The 21,666-nt window shown below is 43.1% G+C and overlaps 2 protein-coding genes across 2 annotated transcripts; one reads left to right on the top strand and one right to left on the bottom strand.

The window, feature by feature from the left end:
* Positions 1 to 1,191: 1,191 nt before the first annotated feature.
* Positions 1,192 to 10,984, bottom strand: usp38 (ubiquitin specific peptidase 38). The gene is made up of 11 exons (XM_034086266.2): positions 10,674 to 10,984; positions 8,569 to 9,259; positions 7,128 to 7,263; positions 6,916 to 7,045; positions 6,622 to 6,723; positions 6,092 to 6,250; positions 5,811 to 6,004; positions 5,613 to 5,706; positions 5,405 to 5,511; positions 3,550 to 4,891; positions 1,192 to 2,629 (listed from the first exon to the last, which is right to left on the bottom strand). The coding sequence occupies exons 2-11, from the start codon at positions 9,248 to 9,250 to the stop codon at positions 2,465 to 2,467; spliced, it is 3,111 nt and encodes a 1,036-aa protein (XP_033942157.1). The 5' UTR covers positions 9,251 to 9,259; positions 10,674 to 10,984; the 3' UTR covers positions 1,192 to 2,464.
* Positions 10,985 to 11,376: 392 nt separating this feature from the next.
* smarca5 (SNF2 related chromatin remodeling ATPase 5) lies at positions 11,377 to 21,616 on the top strand. Its single transcript, XM_034086254.2, has 24 exons — positions 11,377 to 11,665; positions 12,849 to 12,968; positions 13,053 to 13,219; positions 13,312 to 13,412; positions 13,504 to 13,604; positions 13,713 to 13,892; positions 14,194 to 14,349; positions 14,446 to 14,577; positions 14,992 to 15,060; positions 15,169 to 15,278; positions 15,387 to 15,613; positions 16,102 to 16,223; positions 16,342 to 16,494; positions 16,978 to 17,110; positions 17,203 to 17,351; positions 17,442 to 17,564; positions 17,661 to 17,768; positions 18,678 to 18,791; positions 19,463 to 19,585; positions 19,717 to 19,849; positions 19,936 to 20,054; positions 20,231 to 20,443; positions 20,535 to 20,645; positions 21,299 to 21,616. Exons 1-24 carry the CDS (start codon positions 11,594 to 11,596, stop codon positions 21,362 to 21,364), a joined length of 3,102 nt encoding a protein of 1,033 aa, XP_033942145.1. The 5' UTR covers positions 11,377 to 11,593; the 3' UTR covers positions 21,365 to 21,616.
* Positions 21,617 to 21,666: the final 50 nt, after the last annotated feature.

The raw sequence follows: 21,666 nt of genomic DNA, 5'->3' as shown, positions 1-21,666 counted from the left end.
AATATTGAACTGGTTTACCATATCTGATCAATATAGTGGATTCGGCACAGCATACAAACTAGTCTAATCCACGAACAAAGACATGATCCCAAAAGAATGGTATCTGAGGAATCTTATTGGAATGCCATTGTAATGGTAAACACTCCCCCCAAAGGATGTCCCCTGCCCATGATTAATGACTTTACCATTGAACAGGCACATTAACTCTTTCAACAGTCTCGTTATTGATGAAGAAACAGGGAGCAATTAAAGGCTGTAGGCACCACACACCATTCCAGTTAATGAATTATGTTTAAAGATTTAGCAGAAATGTAGCACGAGGTGTTACAACACCAAATATCTGTAGTGCCTTGATGCAGGGCGTGGAGGCGTATGGCGCAGTGGGTTGTGCGTTGGTGTTCGGATCAGGGTCACAGGTTCAAACCGGTTCAAACCCCACTGCAATCAGTATGTCGTCGTGTCCCTGGGCAAGACACTTCACCCCAAATTGCTCCTGTGGGGATTGTCCACAGTATTGAGTATATAAGTCGCTTTGGATAAAAGCGTCTAACAAGTGACATGTAATGTAATGTAATGCAGCATGTTCTCTAAAATCGGTATGAAGCTGTGCATGTGTCCGTATAGTCTGGGATGTACAGGTGCATACAGCTTTAGTGTGTGTCAACAGCATCTATGTTCAATAGAGGAATGTGAATCTAAGTGCATCACACATTTTTCGCAACACTTGATCAGACCAGACATTATATACTATATACATAATTATACATACTATTTTCAACAATAAAAATCTGTCACATGTTTCAATATTCAAAAACCCTATTATGACATATCAGAGAATATATAATACCAATCCCAAGAGTCAACAGTTCAACAAACATGTAATGGTTTGGTTGATTAATAATTGAGAATCATTGCTTTTTTTTCAAGTGCCCGTTGAAAGCTTTAGTGCCACTTCTGTGTTTTATCAATTGCTAATTAGACATAAATGACGCCTTTGCAAATAATTGGCTATTGCTTCATTACAATTTTCGTTCGTCCGTTGCCCAGGGGAATTGTAGATTATGCATGTAATTTCCCATTTCCTTTTTAAGTGACTGCTTTTATACTCACTTCCATGTTTGCAGAAATAGTATTGCAATTAAAGCAAAAAAGATTATACATGTGCTTGTTTTCATGAATTATGCAACAACGTACAGTTCTGTATTTGTTTAATCAACAAAGTCGCTTACATACTTCAAATCTGAGGTTTTCGTTCAATTAAATATTTATTAATTGACTATTACATTTTTCATTTATTATCTTTTATTTTTTAACAATTAATGCTCGTATTAGCAATGACATTTATTGTTTCGTCCCCATCTGCTGTCTTTGCCGGAAAAAAACATCTTAAATAACTTTATCTTAAATAACCTGGAAAACATAAAAAATAACAAACTGTTTTGTTTACTGCAGGAACATGTGGATCCAGTATGAATATTAACAGGGTACAGCTGAGGTGTGTATCCTGACAATTCCTCTTCAAACATACACATTATCAAAAGGCACATACTTGACTTACTTGTAAACTGAACACGCTGCTTCTCATGAGATCACACTACCTATTAGTGGGAGTGCAGGAGGAGTACATATTCTTATTGAAAATGCCTTTATCTTGGAGATTACACTTAGTTTTGTATTCCATGATAATTCAGAATGATATTTTAAGTCATATATACATTTATTGCATGTGATATGAAACCTGTAAAACACAGCAAAGCCCACATCAAAATATTCAATTATCATAAAAATCAAACTCTACAGCTCAAAAGAAAAGCTGCATGCAATCAGAAATAAACAAAGGTCGTTAGCTGTATATTCAGAACTGTGACAAATCAAAAAAGTCTTGCTTATTTTTCAGTTGAGTGCTTTCTTCTGTACTGTGCACCGCACATGCATGTATTTGCATATGTTGATGGGGGTGTGTGTGTGTGTGTGTGTGTGTGTGTGTGTGTGTGTGTGTGTGTGTGTGTGTGTGTGTATGTGTGTGAGAGGTAATGTTATAAACACTCAGTTAAAGCCGACAATATGAGCGTGTTCTAGTCTCAACTTGTTTCTTAATTTGTGCATTAATTATTATTATCATCATTATCTAATTAAAGCGGTAGTACACAAACAAGGGTTTTGTATGTTTTTAAATCTGGAGTATTAATGAAAATGTACACTGTTTAGCTTGTGTGTGTGTGTGTGTGTGTGTGTGTGTGTGTGTGTGTGTGTGTGTGTGTGTGTGTGTGTGTGTGTGTGTGTGTGTGTGTGTGTGTGTGTGTGTGTGTGTGTGTGTGTGTGTGTGTGTGTGTGTGTGTGTGTGTGTGTGATTAGATCATGTCAGTGCTCAGTTCATCAGGTTATATGCACATACAGCTGTGGTATGACAGTGCAGGACTCTATTAGTGCCAGTTCATTTGGGTTTTCCAGCAGGTTCTTTCTTTCAGAAGACCAGTCGACTGATGGTGTTGAAGCCCCCTCCACCTCCACCTCCACCAGATGGGCCACAGCTCCCCGGTGGGTTATTGTCATCTGAACCGTTGGGCCTGAATGAGGAGGAGGATGAAGGAGCCTGGAGAGCATGGGTCCGAGCAGTAAGCTCCTGCTCCTATTCACAGCATGGAGGAAATGAATTATTTTCAAAAAGGGGATTAAATATATACCTCACATGCTCCGTATATCGACTAGTCGGTCACTGGTTCAGGTCACTGAACTAAATTAAGAAACTGTCTGTGCTGGTAGCCGGAGAGGTGCCAGTTTCACCTCCTGGGCACTGTGAAGGCATCTTGAGCAAGGCACTGACAGTGTCATGTCAGTCTCTCCGCTCTGACACTTTTACATAAATAACGCAAGTGTTTTTTATGCATGTGTGTATTTCAAACCTTAAGTGTATAGGTTCTGTGAATGAGTGCATTTGTACAGTTTGTGTGTACAGAATGTCCCCCATTAATAAAGTATGCCTCATTCTTCTTCCTCTTCTTCTGTTCCAAAGAGTTAACTCTGCATTGGTGTCGTAACTGACAGGGATTCTGTGTTTTTGATTTACAATATCACAGCACCCTCTAGAGGGGATTTACTTTCCTTTAAGATTTAGTCACTTGTACGCTGAAAAGTGAACTCGACACACCACAGTTCAATGACTCGTGAAATTACACATCACGTCTTATAATGGGACAGTTCAGATTTGGCTTCAAGTTCCGTCAAGATCCTATACTCCGTAGGCCTCAAGTCATCTGTGAAAGTACGGTATTTTTTCCCTCAGCTTCTTTCCACCTGAGAGAGTCTTGTACAGCTCTCGCTTTTCCATAATAACCTCATGCTCAGAGGGGTAGCGGTAAGGATGTTATGTGACAAATGCATGTAAAGTCGGAAAACATCCAATGAACATCTTAGCAGGAGATGACATACTTGCTCTAATCACTTCACACATGGCTACCTTTTATTGGTATCATTTATAGAAACAGATTAAAAATTAGCAACACAATGCCTGTATGTGGGAGAAGTATTTTTTTAATCGCCCCCACGTACCTGTAAATACAGCTTGTTGTCTTTGATAATAGCATCCAGTAATTCTTTCTGCAGCGGAGGCTCAGCACTCGGTCTCATCCCCTTTGCCACCAGCCCCCTGTTGATGTTCTGCCCCGGTAGCTCCTGCTTCCTGTACATGAGCACATAAGCTGTGTCCTTGGGGAAGCGGTCCGTAATGTTTTGCACTGATTGGAAGGATGTGAATGTCACTCTGCTATCATTGAACAGCAGCCAATCCCTGGCCTCCTGTCCTCCGTTAGATACGGTGTCTCTCTGTTCAGGTGGGATGGGGAGAGCTGAGCAGGTGGAGAGGCTACACTCACCCTGTCCATTCCCCAAATCCTCGTTTAGGGCTAAGTGGTTGGCTGTGTGCTGCGTTCCATCTGCTCCATTAATGTTACGCCCATATGAATAGTAGTGGCCACTCTCGGACGATATCCCAGAATGCATCACCACTGAGCTGAGGACATAGGGCACGGACAGGATCTCGTCATCTCCATTCATCTCCTCTGCTCCGTGTATCCTCTCCTTCTCCTCTTCCTCCTCTTCTTTTCGAGACGGTTTGAGCTTCTTGGCCAGATTCTCACTGCTCTCGGGGGAATCCACTTGCAGAGGAGAAGAGGAAGAAGAGGAACATTGTGTGGCCATTGAAGGGGCATGAACAGGAAGCCTCATGAGTGGCGGGATGGTGACATTGTCCAGAATCTTCCTCCGGACGTGACATTTGGCATCATATGAGAATCGCAGCAGGGTGAGGATTAAGTATTCAGGCGCCGATACCACTTTCATGGTCCTCTCTGCCCGCTGCAGTGAGCTACACTTCTCACAGAAATAGGCATTGTCTTCATCCAGGATCTCTGGAGCCAGGAAGTAGTTCACCAGGTCCGGCACGGAGAGAGGAGGCTCATTTGTCACTGGCACATCATTGATATTGCTAGCTGGGGCTGGGGCCGGGCCAGGCTCCGATATTTCACTCCCGCCATTGACGGATCCCTGGCAGAGACCTTTGGGTTCCTCTGAGGGCCCCTCGGGCTGGGGGCCGCCCTGAGAGGTGGCAGAAGGACAGAAGGCCAAGGAGAGGTCTGTGAAAGGCTCCCCTTTCTCAGAGATGCAGTTGCACTGCATGCAGCGAATGCCTGTGATCAGCTTCCCCCTGAACATCTTTTCTGTCAAAGTCCTGCCGTCGTCCTCAGGTTTCACTTCTGCAGGAGTCAGAGATGACTCCTCAGCGTCCTCCGGAGAACTCTGAGCTGTTGGCTCTTTGCCGTTTGTGTCAACAAGAGAGGCCATCTTTGGCTTTACGGATTCCAGGACCTGAATCGTTTTCTCCTCTTCATGTAACCTTGAGATCAGGAGACAAGGGCACTCGACATTAGAGGAGAAAATACTGTGTTGATTTTAATTTGGGACACTGAGGTAACAATATACATAATATATCTAGTCATTAATGATGACCACTGTACATTCACAATGCTTTGTATGTGTTCTTCATAGCAAGATAGCATATTTACTACATACGTTTTTGTATTTAATAGTTGTCTTGTTCTATTTGTATCTTGTTTTTATTCCTATTATCTTGTTTGTGATGTTTTTAAATTACTGTATTAAAAAGACATTTTATAATTGGTTTCTTTTGAACCATGAACACTTTGAATTGCCTTGTTGTTGAATGTGCTTATGAATGAACTTGTCTTGCCTCACATGGCATCATTTTGGCAGATTTTATTCATTTGGCAAAAGGGGAACGATAAAGGATGTATAACAAATACAAATAATGTTATACTTTAAAAACCGACACCACAATTTAACACAATCCTGTTATGATTCATCTGGTCTGTTGGGCGCGCAGCCGTACCTGTCCAGAAGGAATCGGAGGTACTCAGAACAGTCCTGCTGAGAGCCGGCGTTGAACCAGGGAGGCCGAGATACTTCCAAGAAGGTTTTGGGAGCGAACGCTGCCCTCTGCAGGAAACAGACACAAACAACAGAGCGGTTGGATCATCCAATGTTGTTGACACGAGTAAAGATATTCTGTTCTACCCATTACACAGGACAACACTTACCTGAGTGTGTGCAAGGAAAGCAAAGAGCAGCTGGAGCTTTTTCATCAATGTGTTGGAACCGTTTAGATGTAATGATAAAACATGTCGCCTGAAACTGAGAATAAAGGAAAGGTTACCTTCCCAGGTGGTCCTTATGTTTCAGTATACCATTTATTTATTTTTAAAAAGTGTGTATTTAAGTGTGGGTCAGCAGCTTACTCTGTGGCCATGAAGAGGGTCTGGATGATACTGTTCATGAAGCAGGTGTTTCCCAGGTTGACCAGGCCAGTCTTCCCAGTCTCAGACTTTCCAAGTTGCTTCAGAGGACCCGAGGCAAACGAGTTGGACTGGGACGTCCAGGCACTTTGATTCAACACCAGCTTAATCTTCTCTTCCTCTGGTTTTGGGAGATCCTTTGAAGACCATTTTAAATGAATAGTTACAGAGCGCACTTAGGAAAAGGTTGCAATGAAAACAAGAAATGTTTAGTGTGCCTTTACCTTGATGGCCTCTAGTATGTGGTCGTAGAGGTCAGGGAAGCCGGAGTACTGGTACATCATGCAGTGTATTAGCTCAGTGAACTGCAGCAGGAACGCTTTGCTGGTGGAGAGACCATCTGTCCGTACAGACTGGACTAGATGCACCACATGTGGAACAACCTGGAACAGTGAGGGATGAAGATGAACAATGTTGAGGACACTAATTGTAATCACACAGATCTGCAGTACGGTCAGCCAGAGGTTAGTTGCACATCAGGAACCCCACAGAGGGTTCGCTCTCATTTGATGAATATTTTTGAGAGCGTTCATGTTTTTAGATACTAATGAAATTGGCCAACTCAAGGGCCATTGCCCGGCATTTAAGTGCTTCACACATCATTAGTGGGAGAGCACTGCCGAGCCTGGGGTTCTGGGAAAAGAAGTTTCGGCAGCTTCAAAGTCATTTAGGCCAGAAGAGAGGAAAATAAGAAAAGCAATAAAGTGGCCATATGAGAGGGAAATGGGCTGTGAGGAAGCAGGAGATCCCTTACCAAATGGAAGGCCTCGGGAGAGTGCTGGAAACTCAGCAGCATGTGGGAGAGCACAGCAAGCGCCCCCTGCCGCACAATGGGGTACCACAGGCGGCTGAAGACCTGAAAACAAAGTCATGAATACATTTATACAAGCTGGGGAGTTTGTCACCAGCCCCAGGTATAATATCAGTAAGTATAACGGCTGCATTTCCGGTTAACAAATAATGCAATTCAACATCTGTGAAGTTTTAAAAGATGCATACAAGTTCTGTTTTGTACATCAATAATAAATGAGGAGTTTTCACTACTGACCAGTTCGATTTTGAGCAGAGTGACGTCTATGAGGATGGTGAACTTCTGAACTGCAGCCAGCCCTTTCAGTAGCGCGATGACCCAGGTGTCCACATGATGAGCCAGAGGCCAAGAGAGCCAGTCGATCATCCTACAGAGAGAGACGGACGGGGGGTGTAATTAACGTGTAGAAGTGTGACGTCCATCTTGTATGATTGGATGCGAGAGGTTACCTGCAGAGGGCTTTAGTCATGCTGGCGTCTTTCACATTGTTGTCCGTGGTGAGACTCTTGATCAGCACGGTGATCATCTGGACGGGGATGTGCTGCACCAGGCTGGCCAGGGCGATGGAGGGGTCAAAGGAGGAGTCTGCCAGAAATCAACAAGAGTGCAATTATTACACCCAACCATTTCCTTTTGCATCAGTGGACAGATGGTTGGGGGATACCACGATGCCTATCTAGTAATATGGAAGAATTGTGAAAAGTCTAGACGAGCAGTGACAGGGACCCCTTTAGACACAGTGCAGTGTGACACCAGTGCGAAATCAGGTTTTATTTTTATATTTCTAAAGATGTATTTTGTGTTATTGTGTTTTGTTCATATTCTGTAGAGGCATTTGTTGTATGAGTGGTGTGTATAATACCTATTTTTCTTACATAATAAAGCTGCAAATAGGCCTAAATAAACCTCTCGAAATGATGTATTGGATCTGGATAGCTTATATTAATATAATTAATCCCACTTCACAGTTTTCCTTTTATGGTTTACTGTAGTATCTGTATAGTGTCCTATAGTGTTGTTGTTATATCTGGGAAGGGCAGTGTGGCCCTGTGGATTTTGACACCAGCACTTTAGATATTAGCTCAGCCCACCTGAACTGTCACTGAAAGGTGGAGTGACCCTGATGCATGCCGTCAGTGTGGCTATTCGTCTAAAAATAGCTGCTTCCTGTTTGTTTATTTTGTGCCGCTCCACATTTCAGTCACTTGCAACACTGCACAGGACATCCTTGAAATGTACCATCAACAACAGAACTGCAGCTTTAAATATTCTGAACTCTACTACATCCTAACAACTAATGCTTTTCAGTATTTACCCTTGGAGAAAATGCTCTTCTTGAATCAGTCATTTGAAGGTAAGTGCTTCAGGCAATGACAAGTGTGTAAAATGAGGCCACTACCTACACAGTAAAAAAAATGTTATCAGTGTGCCAATAACACTGAATATGGAAGAATGAACATCCAAACTATACAAATTATATTACTAAGCCAAGGGATCAGAGTCGGCTATTGGCAGGGTCTTGAAAAAATTCAAAGGAAACAAGGTCATTGTCCCCTGTGTGCTTAGTCATGTGCTAATAACACCCCCGGCATTAATGCTAAGGTTTATGGAGGCAGAGGTATAAGTCATGGGTCCTTGTTGCCAAATGGAAGCACTTTTTTTTATTACGGGTAGGCAGACTTTTATAAATCCATGAATACATTCTAAATGTGTTCATATCTTAAGCTTCTTTAGGACCTATAATTCCAGGTGTCCCAAAACATACCTTAAGGAATAAGTAAGGTAGTATTAGCCCAAGTTTGAAAAACATTTACTATATTATATTCCTGGAACCTCAAATCCCATGTATTAAACCATTTTGGAAGGAAGGAACGTGGGAAGGAGACTCACCTGTGGAAGAGATAATAGCAAACACTTCTTGCAGAGAGGGAAGCAGTGTGGCTGGATCTGCCTTCCAGATGTTTTGCAGCAGTGTGCTGACCTTAGTCACCTGACCCACATACTCTCTCAGCTCCTGCTCTTGGCTGGCAAAGCAGTGGAAGTAACTGATGGTCCTCACCAGCTGCTGGCAGAACAAAACGCCCGACTTATCCCTCGGGAGGCACTGCACAAAGTCCGACAGCAAAGAGCTCAGGTGGGCGCAAAGAGCAGGCTCAGGACGTTCACACACCATCCTCAGAACCTCCACCTGAATCACGCCGAAGATCTCGAGCACCGAGGGGCAGCTGATGAGCAGCCGCAGGCAGCAGTGAATGTAGTCTATTACGGCTGGATCTTTGCGGTCCAGGTGGGCATAGCCCTGCTGGAGAAGAGTGAGTGCAAAGTCTTTGGTGAAGAAATGCTCAAACTCTGGCCGGTGGTAGCGCGCGTAGGCTTCCAAAACCTGGATGCCGATCTGCCTCTGAAATGCATCTTCACCAAGCAGGATGAGGCGGGTGGTGAGAGTAAACAACGCATGACACTGCTCCTCGGTCACCTCTTTCTCTGCTGCTTCCACTACCTTCTTCACTATGGCCCTCTTCACTGGAACAGAGTGATCGGAGCTCACAAGGCCCTCCAAAATCTTGTCCATGATGACGGTCTGTCAAAGGCAAAAGGAAATAATTAGACACTTTTTTCACATAGCAAAAATAGTCTATTAAAATCTTTGATGGCCTTTTTCACAAAGGATATTTTTGAAATTTAACAGTAGGAAAAAAGAGGACAGAAAACTAACATAATTCAGGCCTTTTTATGATCAGGGTTTGGGCATGGTGTAATATGGCTCACTTTCACAGCTTACAAGGGTATAGGAATAGAACAGAGTTGTTATTGTGGTTGTTAGTAACACATGCTATTCCTATAATGATATGTCAAACTGTCTGAAGTGGGGGGGGGGGATCAATGGGAGCAACAGGTCTTTTTTTTTACCAGACTGCACACATTGTCTGCATTCATCGAGTGCACAGACTGTGAGCATTCAAATGTAGACAATGTCTGCTCAGCGTTAATGTGCTGCAACTGGAATGTAGAGCTCATAGACTTCAGTCATGTGGCTACTGAGGCAACAAAAGGTGCTTAAACAAATTGACTATTGGGCTTTTAAAGTATCATACAATTTAACACAATATTTAGATGTATTTATTTTGTGAAAGAATATGCTGTGCCAAAGACAGGAAGAAATTGTTTAAATGTAATGCTCATACACAACAACATTTGACAAATAGATATTAATTAGGAACTTGTTAGAGAACTTACAAAATAAATACATAAACAAAATCAGAAATAAGGGGAAATCCTACTAACTAATAAGAAACCATTTATTTCCAGATGTCAAAGTGAAGCAATAGTCAGTAGACCAACAACAGTACACAACTAAGACTAATCTACAATGATTAAAAAAATAAAAATAAGAGAAGTAAGAAACAATTACTTAGAATAGCAACATAATGTCTTAATGTCACATAAATAATGAGACATTTTCTCAAAAGAATACACTTTTATAGGGCGCTTTTCCTGGAGCTTTACAAGCTTTACAAGCCGGTAGAGAAAATAACAACAACATGACTTTTCACAAAATATCTCATAATGTTGGCGATAGTATGTCATTATTTGTATTTACAACGCGATTATATTGAGATAAGCAAGTCTTTACATTTGAGATTCTTTTAAACATTAACGCCTTGTGTTTTTCCTTGTCACGGCTGTCTGTGCTCCTTCTGTGCGTACAGGCGGCTAGCATGCTAACGCTAGCTGTGTCGGCTAACGTTAAAGGTTATTGTGTTTTCCTGGCAGTTAAAACCTAAACATGAATATTATTAAAAATGTAAAACCGTTGTTGCCTGTTCTGCCGCTCCATGGCAACAGTTGTTACAAACATCATTCAACATGATAACAAGAACAAAGCAACCAAACAGGCCTGTGATACGTTAGCTGAGTAACGTTAGGTCCCTCTGACTTAGCATAAATACCGTCATGTATTCTCTCCATTCAGAAACGTTACGATGTGTGCTTACCCAAATAAAGCATGCCAACGATGTCCGATGATAAAATCCTTAATGGTCGGTAGATGATAACCGAGATTTGACAGGTAAAACCGTTTTATTTTGGTCCATTTGATCGCTCAGAATCAGCTGATTACCCTTTCACCGACGTCATTCCTATGGACAGAGAATTTGGTAGGACCCATGTGTGAAGCAATTTTCGTCTTAATATTGCCTGTGACGCACATGTTACATGTTGAGTAATTCAAACTATGGTACCCAGTTAAAAATGCTCTAAAAAAATTGTTTTAAAGCAAGATAAAGAGAATGGTGACATTTGAATAAATATGTTTGTTCCTGTGTGGTTGACGTGCTGCATTCAAGTACCCCTCGTCCATCTCGCCTTTATAGGACTACTTCTTGAAGACATGTTAACTTAACAATAACGATATTGTTTTATTTAACTTTTGTCTCATGTGTAGCTAATTTTGTAGAACTTTAAAATAGTTTTAATCATTACTTGTCTGCCATTTTTGTCTCACTTTAATCTTAGCTTTGAAACGTGCAAAATGAACAATTAATTTACTTATTATTATAATCATGATATGTATTATTATTATCTTGCGTTACCATTATTATTGCACACATTGATAAAGAAATCATCTGGAAACCAAATCATTTCCAACCGCCGTTAAAGGCAGCTTAACCAAGTCTCGCGATAGAGTGCACACACCGGGTAACTGGCGCGGGAATAACGCGGGTGCCCGAGACAACTCTTGCTAGCGGGAACGTGCTGCCTCTGACCAACCGATGTGTCTTTCATTATAGACCGCGTAATTGTTCTTATTTACCCGGAGAAAGTTCGGGAAATCCTAAACGGATATTATACGGGATCACACAAGGCACCAAATAACGGACGATACATCTGAATCGTAGAGGGGAATTCGACAAAAATGTCCGAACTCCTAAGCTGCGTGGAACAGCGGGAAGAACCGACTGAAGTTCCAAAACCCGAAGCAGCGGAGGTAAGATGGTTAAAAAATGGGCATCGTCTTCTCTCATCATCGACTTCATTTCTCCTAGATCTACCACATATGTACCAAACTCAAAAACCTACTCGTCTCTTCAATTTGGTCTTGATAAACGTTCACTTAGTCAATGTTAATGCGGGCTTGTTGAGCTAACTAGTTATGTTAGCTAACCGCGGCGGAGCTAACGTTAGCTCACGACAACAACAGCTCGGTCCCATTCACCCGGGACTGAAGCTACATAGCAGCAACAGGGCCAGGCTGTTTCACAAGCGCTAAGGCAGCTAGCTTAGCCCCGCTAGCGACCCATCTATAATCCCTATGAAAGTCCCAAAGTACTTTCTGTTTACGGTTTGTGACCACAGTCACCCAGCGAGTCCTTTGTGACTATTATTCCGGCTTGTGGAAACCTCGTGAACGCAGCGAGCAGCCCTCTGCCCAGCTGTCCCGTCTGAGCCTTTGTTTTCAGTGGGACAGGGTATCGAGGGGTGCTGCGTGCCTGCAACATGCTTTTCACTCCACTTTATGTTGATTAATCCCATTACAAGTAAAGGCCTTTTGTATTTATGTATTCATGTTTGTTAAGTTAAATAGCAATTACAGGACAAGTGCATGTGCAGTGTCACGGATACACACAAAAGATGAATGAGTATTTACAAGTAAAGACAAAAAACATGACAAAGTAGCAATGGACCCAATAACAAACTGAGTAACACAACATGTTTTCAGACGTGTATGTCTGATTTAGAGAATAACAAGTTCCGCCGTTTTACTTAAATAAACATGTACACAAAGTGTCACAGCAATTTAAGTACAGGAAACAGACAAATAACTACCATACGTGATAAGCACCCGATATAGTCAAACAATTAACAGGCAAGAATTATATACATGCTTACAGGTATGTGAAGTATTTGAAAAAACGTAATGACACTTAAGAAACAAGTAATACATTATGAATAAAATGCATTAAAAGCAAAGCCTGCTTAATAGAGGAAAGGCAGCAGGGAAAGGTGAGCGTTAATGTTTGGGAGCTGTTATCCGTAACAGGAGATCTTCCATCATATGCTGTGTGTTCCTGAGAGCATCCGAGAACAGAGCTGGTGGTTTGTCTAATCTGTTCCTGTTTGTTGTTAAATCGGAAGAAAGCAACTGAACAACCATTTTTTATTTCGCTCAGGAGAAGGCAGAGTCTTCAGATGAAGGGAAAGAGTCGGTCTCAGAGGTTGGGGCTGATGTACAAGATGCCACTTCCTCTACCAAAACTAAAGAAACTGGTCTGGGGTATGAGGAGAAAGTGGTAAGGATCAAACCATAGCTTTAAAATCTCACCACTTGGATCTTGGATAAATAAGCTAACAAGACTTTTTTTCCATGTGTGCAGCTCACAGACCGGACCAACAGATTTGAGTACCTGCTGAAGCAAACAGAGTTGTTTGCTCATTTCATCCAACCAGCCGCACAGAAGACCCCCACCTCCCCGCTGAAGATGAAGCCAGGACGTCCTCGCATGAAGAACGATGAAAAACAGAATCTGCTGTCTGCCGGAGAGTGAGTAATTGAACACCACCCCAATTTATATATTTAATAAATACTGTCATTGCGATCATGAAAACTAATATTTGATTTCTGTGCTCAAACAGCAACCGACACCGCCGCACAGAGCAAGAGGAGGACGAAGAGCTTCTGAGCGAGAGCACCAAAACTACTAACGTCTGCGTTCGCTTCGATGACTCCCCCTCCTGTAAGCAATGTTCTACTCCTTTATTGAGGCTTGAAAGAGCCTTCTTCTCATGAGCAGAAGTGATGACGGTGTTTTCTTGTCTCTCATTTAGACGTCAAACAAGGAAAAATGAGAGACTATCAGGTCCGGGGTCTGAACTGGCTCATATCTTTGTATGAGAACGGCATCAACGGCATCCTTGCCGATGAAATGGTCAGTACTTTAAAACTGTTGCCTGTTCTTTTAAAGGGGAGTGACACACATTGTATTGTTGAATTCACATATACTGCTGTTTATCTCACACACTGTGCTGTTTTTCAGGGTTTGGGGAAGACGCTGCAGACCATTTCTCTGCTGGGTTACATGAAGCATTACAGGAACATCCCTGGTCCCCACATGGTGCTGGTGCCCAAGTCCACCCTCTACAACTGGATGAATGAGTTCAAGAGATGGGTGCCTTCACTGCGCGCCGTCTGCCTGATCGGAAGCAGAGAGCAGAGGGTATGCTGCCTCACAGTGTTATGATTGTAACTGGAATAGCTGGATATATTTGACCATCTAACGCCACCTATATATTTGACTTTAATGTGCTTGTTTTGCGATGAGAAATTGTTTGGTCAATTGGACTCATGTAGGTTACATATCAAGTGTGTATCAAAAGAATGGATTATACTGTATGTGAGGAAGGAATTGATCATTTGAAAACAGCATGCAGAACAACCTTAGCTTTACTAAAGAAAAATAACTTTATAAGGTAAATAAACCAGACTCAAAAACATCAAATGTTTTCCATCAATTTCAGAATGCCCTGATCAGAGATGTGCTGCTGCCCGGAGAATGGGATGTGTGCGTCACATCCTACGAGATGCTCATCATTGAAAAGGCAGTGTTCAAGAAGTTCAACTGGAGATACCTGGTCATTGACGAAGCCCACAGAATCAAGAATGAGAAATCAAAGGTCAGACACACACTGAAACAAAATATATATTTTCATGTTTCAGAACCACTCTTGTGTTTCACAGTTTTTCCTAATGAAGCCATTTATTTCCTATAGCTGTCAGAGATCGTGCGAGAATTTAAGACCACCAATCGTTTGCTGCTGACCGGAACCCCCCTGCAGAACAACCTCCACGAGCTGTGGGCTCTGCTCAACTTCCTGCTGCCCGACGTCTTTAACTCATCAGAGGTAAAGACTGCCTAGAAATGCGCAATATCAGGAGATTTAGACGATACGATGAACTAGGGATGGGCAAAAATCATATTCACGATTATTTTGGTCAATAATTGATATCACGTTTATTAAAAACGATTAGCCATTTGCTTTGAAAACATCCATAAAAAAAACAGTTGATTACCCTGAACTTTAAGTATAATTCACCTGAAAGGCCAAAAAAATGTTTTACATAATAATTGTTTTATTTCGATTACGTTGTTTTCGTAATCGTTGCTAGCCAAAATTGTAATCGAGATTAAAATACGATTAATTGCACAGCCCTACGATAAACCTGCTTTCAAGCTGGAGTCCCTAATTGTACTGATGTTGTTATTTAGAAGAAAGGTGCTTTTGTTTTCTGGTACTAATGTTTATTTTTCCCCACAGGACTTTGATTCCTGGTTCGACACAAACAACTGCTTGGGTGATACCAAGTTGGTGGAACGTCTTCACACTGTAAGTTTTCCTCACGTGACTTCCAACTACTTTGTCAAATGTAAGGTGTTACTCTCATCAAAGTCAAAGCACTCTTTTGACATGTCTTTTATTGAATTGTGTGTGTAGGTGCTGCGTCCCTTCTTGCTCCGTCGTATCAAAGCGGACGTAGAGAAGAGTCTGCTTCCGAAGAAAGAGATCAAGATGTATGTGGGCCTGAGTAAGATGCAGCGAGAGTGGTAAGCAGTTGAGCTTTGATTGATCCATACAGCTTGAGCTAAACTGTGTACTGACATTAAATTGTTGTACACCTGTATGTAATATTACCTCCCGTCATATGTCATCAGGTACACAAAGATCCTGATGAAGGACATCGACATTCTGAACTCAGCGGGTAAGATGGACAAGATGCGTCTGCTGAACGTTCTCATGCAGCTGAGGAAATGCTGCAACCACCCGTACCTGTTTGACGGGGCCGAGCCCGGACCCCCGTACACCACCGACAGCCATCTGGTGGTGAACAGCGGCAAGATGGTGGTGCTGGACAAGCTGCTACCCAAGATGAAGCAGCAGGGTGTGTAGAGAGTCATGCTGTGAATGTACCAGAATGCATGGTTATCATCCTAAAGACGTAGTATTTCTTTATTACAGAATCTTGAACATGTAGGATACTAAGATGCTATCGAACACACCGTTGTGTTTCATTCATAAGTGGTGAAAGACGGACTTTGCTGCTTTTACTCGAGTAAAAGAATCAAAGTACAAACATCTAAAAATACACTACATTACCTTAAAGTAAAATACTACTGTATTCCAATCTGTATCTACCCTCTCGTTTCTACTCTTTGCTTCTGTTGTGCAATAACATTTCTTGCCCCACTCAGTTACCCAATTGCAATCAAACAGCTTTTGTCAGAATAAAAACGGAAAGAAATTGAATGCATAGTGTAGTTTAATAAGATTGATTCTTTCTAACTAGTTTTAAGTGCTGTCTCAAAGGACTGCATGGACTGTTTCTTTCTGTCTTCCTCTGACAGAGTATACTGTCTCTCTTCCGTCCAGGCTCTCGTATCCTCATCTTCAGTCAGATGACCCGGGTGCTGGACATCTTGGAGGATTATTGCATGTGGAAGAACTATGGCTACTGCCGCCTGGATGGCCAGACGCCGCACGAGGAGAGACAGGTGCGGGTCTCTTATAACAAGACGCCAAATAACTGATTACGTCAACATATTGCCATCGTTTTCTTTCTCTAACAAGAGTCAAGTCAAAACATAATCTTCATGTAACTTGGTTTTTCAGATCTCTATCAACGCATACAATGAGCCCAACAGCCCCAAGTTTATCTTCATGTTGAGCACCAGAGCTGGAGGACTGGGTATCAACCTGGCTACAGCTGATGTGGTCATCCTGTACGACTCGGACTGGAACCCCCAGGTCGACCTGCAGGCCATGGTGAGTACATCCCTAATCCTAACATGAACCAGGTGCTGTAGAGCTTTTATTTCAGGGGAGTTGACCATCCATCCATCTTCTCCGGCTCATCCGTGGTCGGGTCGCGGGGGTAGCAGTTCCAGCAGAGAGCCCCAAACTTTCTTTTCCCTGGCGACATCAACCAGCTCTGACTGGGGGATCCCAAGGCGCTCCCAGGCCAGCGAAGAGATATAATCCCTCCACCTGGTCCTAGGTCTACCCCTTGGTCTCTTCCCAGCTGGACGTGCCTGGAACACCTCCCTAGGGAGGCGCCCAGGTGGCATCCTAACTAGGTGCCCGAACCACCTCAACTGGCTCCTTTCGACGCGAAGGAGGAGCGGCTCAACTCCGAGTCCCTCCCGGATGACTGAACTTCTCACCTTATCCCTAAGGGAGACACCAGCCACCCGGCGGAGGAAACCCATCTCGGCCGCTTGTGACCAATTGTGTTTATTTTTATTTAAGGACCGAGCTCACAGGATTGGTCAGACGAAGCAGGTGCGCGTGTTCCGCTTCATCACTGAAAACACGGTGGAGGAGAGGATTGTGGAGCGGGCTGAGATGAAACTGCGCCTGGACTCCATCGTCATCCAGCAGGGTAACTCCTCGCTGTCATACAGGATCGCTGAGAACAAAACGTCTACCAATAGGAGCTTTGAGAGACTCATCTCCCATCGTTGTCGTTAACAGGAAGACTGGTGGATCCAGGTGCAAACAAGCTGGCCAAAGATGAGATGCTGTCCATCATCCGCCACGGCGCCACACATGTGTTCGCCTCCAAAGAGAGCGAGATCACGGACGATGACATTGACGCCATCCTGGAGTACGGGGAGAGGAAGGTGAGAGAGTACAGGTCGTGGAAAATGGATGCTTTTTCGTGTCGTGTAAATGTGGCGAAAAATAAACACTCTGTTCTTGTTATTGGCTAGACCATGGAGATAAAGGAAAAGATGGCTAACCTGGGTGAGAGCTCACTGAGGAACTTCACCGTGGACACAGAGAACAGCAGTGTGTATAAGTTTGAAGGAGAAGATTACAGAGAGAAGAAAAAGGTACACGAAACACTCAAACATCAGGGGTCAGTCTTTAATTCCAACAATATAAACCTCTGAGTCTTACCCTTCTTGCACGTCTTCCTCTTCATTCAGGTCATCACCAACTGGATCGAGCCGCCTAAGAGAGAGAGGAAAGCCAACTACGCTGTGGACGCTTACTTCAGAGAGGCCCTGAGAGTCAGTGAGCCCAAAGCACCAAAGGTAGGGGCCATCACTTTACAAACACCCTTAAGTCTAAAAGCATTAATGCTGCAGAAAGTCTAATTACAATGTTTTTATTACATTTATGCACACTTGTGTAAATATATTTAACCCTTAGATGCACGAGTGACTGGACTCTTCCAAAAGTGGGTCAAAAAGGACCCGTATTAGAATAATGTGTTTTTTTGTCATTTTGGTTAAGAAAAATCACTTGTATAATATTTAGTATTATATTTTGGTTCACACTAGAAATATTTCATGTTTAATTTTTCACTATTTATAATTTTAGATATTTATTTTAAATTTTGACCCACTTATGGAAGCTTGGGTTAGAAATACAAAAACTACAATTTCTTAAAATGTATATTTAAAATGTGAATGGCATGATATCCAAAACATGTTTTTTGAGGAATAGCAGGAATATGAAATGATAAAAATGATAAATGTAATTACCGTAATTTTCGGACTAGAAGGCTATAGAGTTAAAGCCCATAGAGTCACCAGAGTTGGTGGACTGTAACCTGTAAAATCCATAGATTTAGGAGGTCCCCTAGTGGCCGTTAGCTGTAAAAATCCATAGGTTAGCCGCACCGTTATATAAGCCGCAGGGTCGAAAAATGGGGGGAAAGGCGCGGCTTATAGTCCGAAAATTACGGCACAAAGATACTCTAAGAAAACCACCTCACCGGGTCAAAAAGACCCACTTATGCATCTAAGGGTTAACATGTTCATTCAAATGCTCAACGCTTCACTGTAATATCTTGTTTCAACAGTATGTGTGAATCCTGGTTTTAACTATAAATGCCTGAATTTCCCCAAGGGGATCAATCAAGTTCCATCTTATCTTAGTATTTATCTGTTTGTGTATTTATCCTGGTTGAGGTATTACATGTGTTTCCCATTTCCCAGGCTCCTCGTCCCCCCAAGCAGCCAAATGTGCAGGACTTCCAGTTCTTCCCTCCACGTCTTTTTGAGCTCCTAGAAAAGGAAATCCTCTTCTACAGGAAGACCATCGGCTACAAGGTACCCAGATATTTTTCACATGAGAAAGACATCATTTGTTAGGAAGTGGAAATGTCTCTAAATCACATGTGTCAAACGCGAGGCCCGGGGGCCAAATCCGGCCCGTGGTGGATTTAATTTCGGCCCGCAGGATAATTTCTTATTACTATTAGATCTGGCCCGCCGGTATATTGCACGCACACCTTCACTCCACCCTGAGGGTCTCCTCAGCTCAGAGCCTGAGCCCAAACATTGATGAACTTGCACCCAAGATGAGATGCCAAGTATCTGCTTGAACTAGCATCAGAGCAGCAAACTGAGTTTCAATGTTTCCTTCCGCACTTTTTCTCGCACGACAACAGGGCATGTTTGGTTTGTTCTTTGAGGGAAATTCTTTTGTTGAAGTTGTTGTTGGCCTGTGGAAAAATGTAATCATAAGAAATGACTCCAGAAAAGCTGCAGATTGAGCCATAAGAAATGAATGAAACTGATTATTTAATGTTTAATAGGCAATAATTGAAGCTTTGTTAGTTCCAGGTTTAATATGTGCCATAAGTTCATTTCAATAAGATTTGCGATAAACATTGAACCAGTCCGGCCCTCGACTAGTATCCATTTTTTTTATGTTGGCCCACTGTGTATTTGAGTTTGACCCCCCTGCCCTCAATCATTCTGTGGCTGCGTCTCTTCAGGTGCCCCGTAATCCAGAGATGCCAAACTCTGCCACGCTCCAGAAGGAGGAACAGGGTAAGATCGACGAGGCGGAGGCGCTCACAGAGGAGGAGCTGGAGGAGAAGGAGAACCTGCTGCAACAGGTACTGATCCTTCCCCCTGAGGATCCTTCCCCCTGAGGATCACACTACATGTGTGGTTAATGTGCCGAGTCAAATTGAAATGCTTTGGGTCTGGATTGAGCATATTTGTAACATCTGTACCTTGATTGCAGGGATTCACCATTTGGAACAAACGTGACTTCAACCAGTTCATCAAAGCCAACGAGAAGTGGGGAAGAGATGATATTGAGAACATCGCCAGAGAAGTCGAGGGGAAAACCCCAGAGGAAGTCATGGAATACTCCGGTAACAACTCGTTTTTTACCCTCTATTCTACAAGCACACTTTACATTTCTTTGCATGTTTAGACAATGATTTGTTTGTTCCTCCAGCTGTGTTCTGGGAGCGCTGTAACGAGCTGCAGGACATCGAGAAGATCATGGCGCAGATCGAGAGAGGAGAGGCCAGGATCCAGAGGAGGATAAGCATCAAGAAAGCACTGGACTCAAAGGTAGCCATTTTACCATTGATCTCTTGTAACGACTTCATTCGCTTTATCTCATGAAGCATTGTGTTGAACACCAGCTCTAAATCCTGCTCTGATCTTCTACTCGTCTCGTCTCCACATCATCCTCTCTTCCATCCTTATTAATGAACACTCCCTTAATCCCTCATCTCCTTGCCCAGATCGGTCGCTACAAGGCTCCCTTCCACCAGCTGCGTATCTCCTACGGCACCAACAAAGGCAAGAACTACACGGAGGAGGAGGACCGCTTCCTCATCTGCATGCTCCACAAGCTGGGCTTCGACAAGGAGAGCGTGTACGACGAGCTGCGGCAGTGCATCCGCAACTCGCCGCAGTTCCGCTTCGACTGGTTCCTGAAGTCCCGGACGGCCATGGTAAACGCTGGCTTCTTGGTGCTATTTCTCTTTTCTTTTTGTGCATGTTGCCTACAAATAAAAAATGTTGTTTGTTATTGTGTGTGTGTAGGAGCTCCAGAGGCGATGCAACACTCTGATCACACTGATCGAGAGAGAGAACATGGAGCTGGAGGAGAGAGAGAAGGCCGAGAAGAAGAAACGCGGCCCGAAGAATGCCTCAGTAAGTTACCAAAGAACTACAGGAAGCAGCCAGGCACTTTGATGCAAAATAAAAAAGTAATGTTGTCTGTGGCTGGGTATTGTTTGAAGTTTTTCCAACCACCATGGAGTGGCAGAAAAGTAATCTTCTGATGGCCTTTGAAGTGGCCCTTTAGTGCATGTAAATGGTCTGCAAAGGCAAAGTTATCTCCATAGGGTGTTTCTCTACCACACCCCCCCCCCCTGCCTGAAACGCCTCCATTGAAGTCCTTCGTTTACCTCCAAAACGTAGTGACATCACTTTGTCCCACTCACGCTTCTATTGGATAGCGCTCCAACACCTTTTTAAGCGATGGGCTAAGGGGCGGGACATCTCTAAGCGGTTGACCAATCACAACAGAGCCAGCCAGCTAACCAATCAGAGCAGACTGGGCTCTGGTTTCTGACTCACATTCGGGATAACCCTCCTTTGTGGTGACTGACAGTGTTCGTCTAAAATGAAATAGTTAATTAAGTACTGCAAGTCTGTCCTGGAGAGTCTTATTGTTTGAATGTGGCAGAACGCTCATTACTATCAAGTATTTAGGTCACCCAGCCCCGTTTGTCTGGTTCAGTGAGTTGTATGTCACTGCTTGTGAAATGTTCCTTTTTAATAATATTCTTTTCTTACCCCAGGCCCAGAAACGGAAGTCAGACGCGACCCCAGATGGCCGTGGACGCAGGAAAAAGTTGAAGTTGTGAAGCCGTTAACTTGAATCTACCGAGTCAGGATCTGAGATGGCAGCCAGCTCCGTATCGTTAGTCCTAGTGTTTGCTCTGCAGACTGTGATGATGTGTAAACCCCGACGGACTGACTTTGTTAGGTTTTAGGGAGTGAAGCCTGCCTTGTCACTTACCTAAACTCTGCAGCTGTGCTGGTTTAGTTTGTATCGTTTGCTAGTCCTTGTTTTATTTTTTACTAGTACTTCATTGAAATAAATGTATTTATGCCTGTTGGTTGTACCACATTCCATTGCTCAAAACAATATGTACCATTTTAAAGA

The sequence above is a fragment of the Pseudochaenichthys georgianus genome, chromosome 1 (assembly GCF_902827115.2).
Source record: "Pseudochaenichthys georgianus chromosome 1, fPseGeo1.2, whole genome shotgun sequence".
NCBI classification, from domain to species: Eukaryota; Metazoa; Chordata; class Actinopteri; order Perciformes; family Channichthyidae; genus Pseudochaenichthys; species Pseudochaenichthys georgianus.
Note: the sequence above shows the minus strand (reverse complement) of the source record. Positions and strands in the feature narration are given on the sequence as shown.

What these genes read in the sequence shown, in the direction of transcription:
- smarca5 (XM_034086254.2), top strand. Translation starts at nt 11,594, where the DNA reads ATGTCCGAACTCCTAAGCTGCGTGGAACAGCGGGAAGAACCGACTGAA. An exon ending in TGGTGGAACGTCTTCACACT is followed by an intron (nt 15,061 to 15,168) that starts GTAAGTTTTCCT and finishes TTGTGTGTGTAG; the next exon opens with GTGCTGCGTCCCTTCTTGCT. An exon ending in AGTAAGATGCAGCGAGAGTG is followed by an intron (nt 15,279 to 15,386) that starts GTAAGCAGTTGA and finishes ATATGTCATCAG; the next exon opens with GTACACAAAGATCCTGATGA.
- usp38 (XM_034086266.2), bottom strand. Translation starts at nt 9,250, where the DNA reads ATGGACAAGATTTTGGAGGGCCTTGTGAGCTCCGATCACTCTGTTCCA. An exon ending in TGCTATTATCTCTTCCACAG is followed by an intron (nt 7,264 to 8,568) that starts GTGAGTCTCCTT and finishes GATTTCTGGCAG; the next exon opens with ACTCCTCCTTTGACCCCTCC. An exon ending in ACCCTCTTCATGGCCACAGA is followed by an intron (nt 5,707 to 5,810) that starts GTAAGCTGCTGA and finishes CTTTATTCTCAG; the next exon opens with TTTCAGGCGACATGTTTTAT.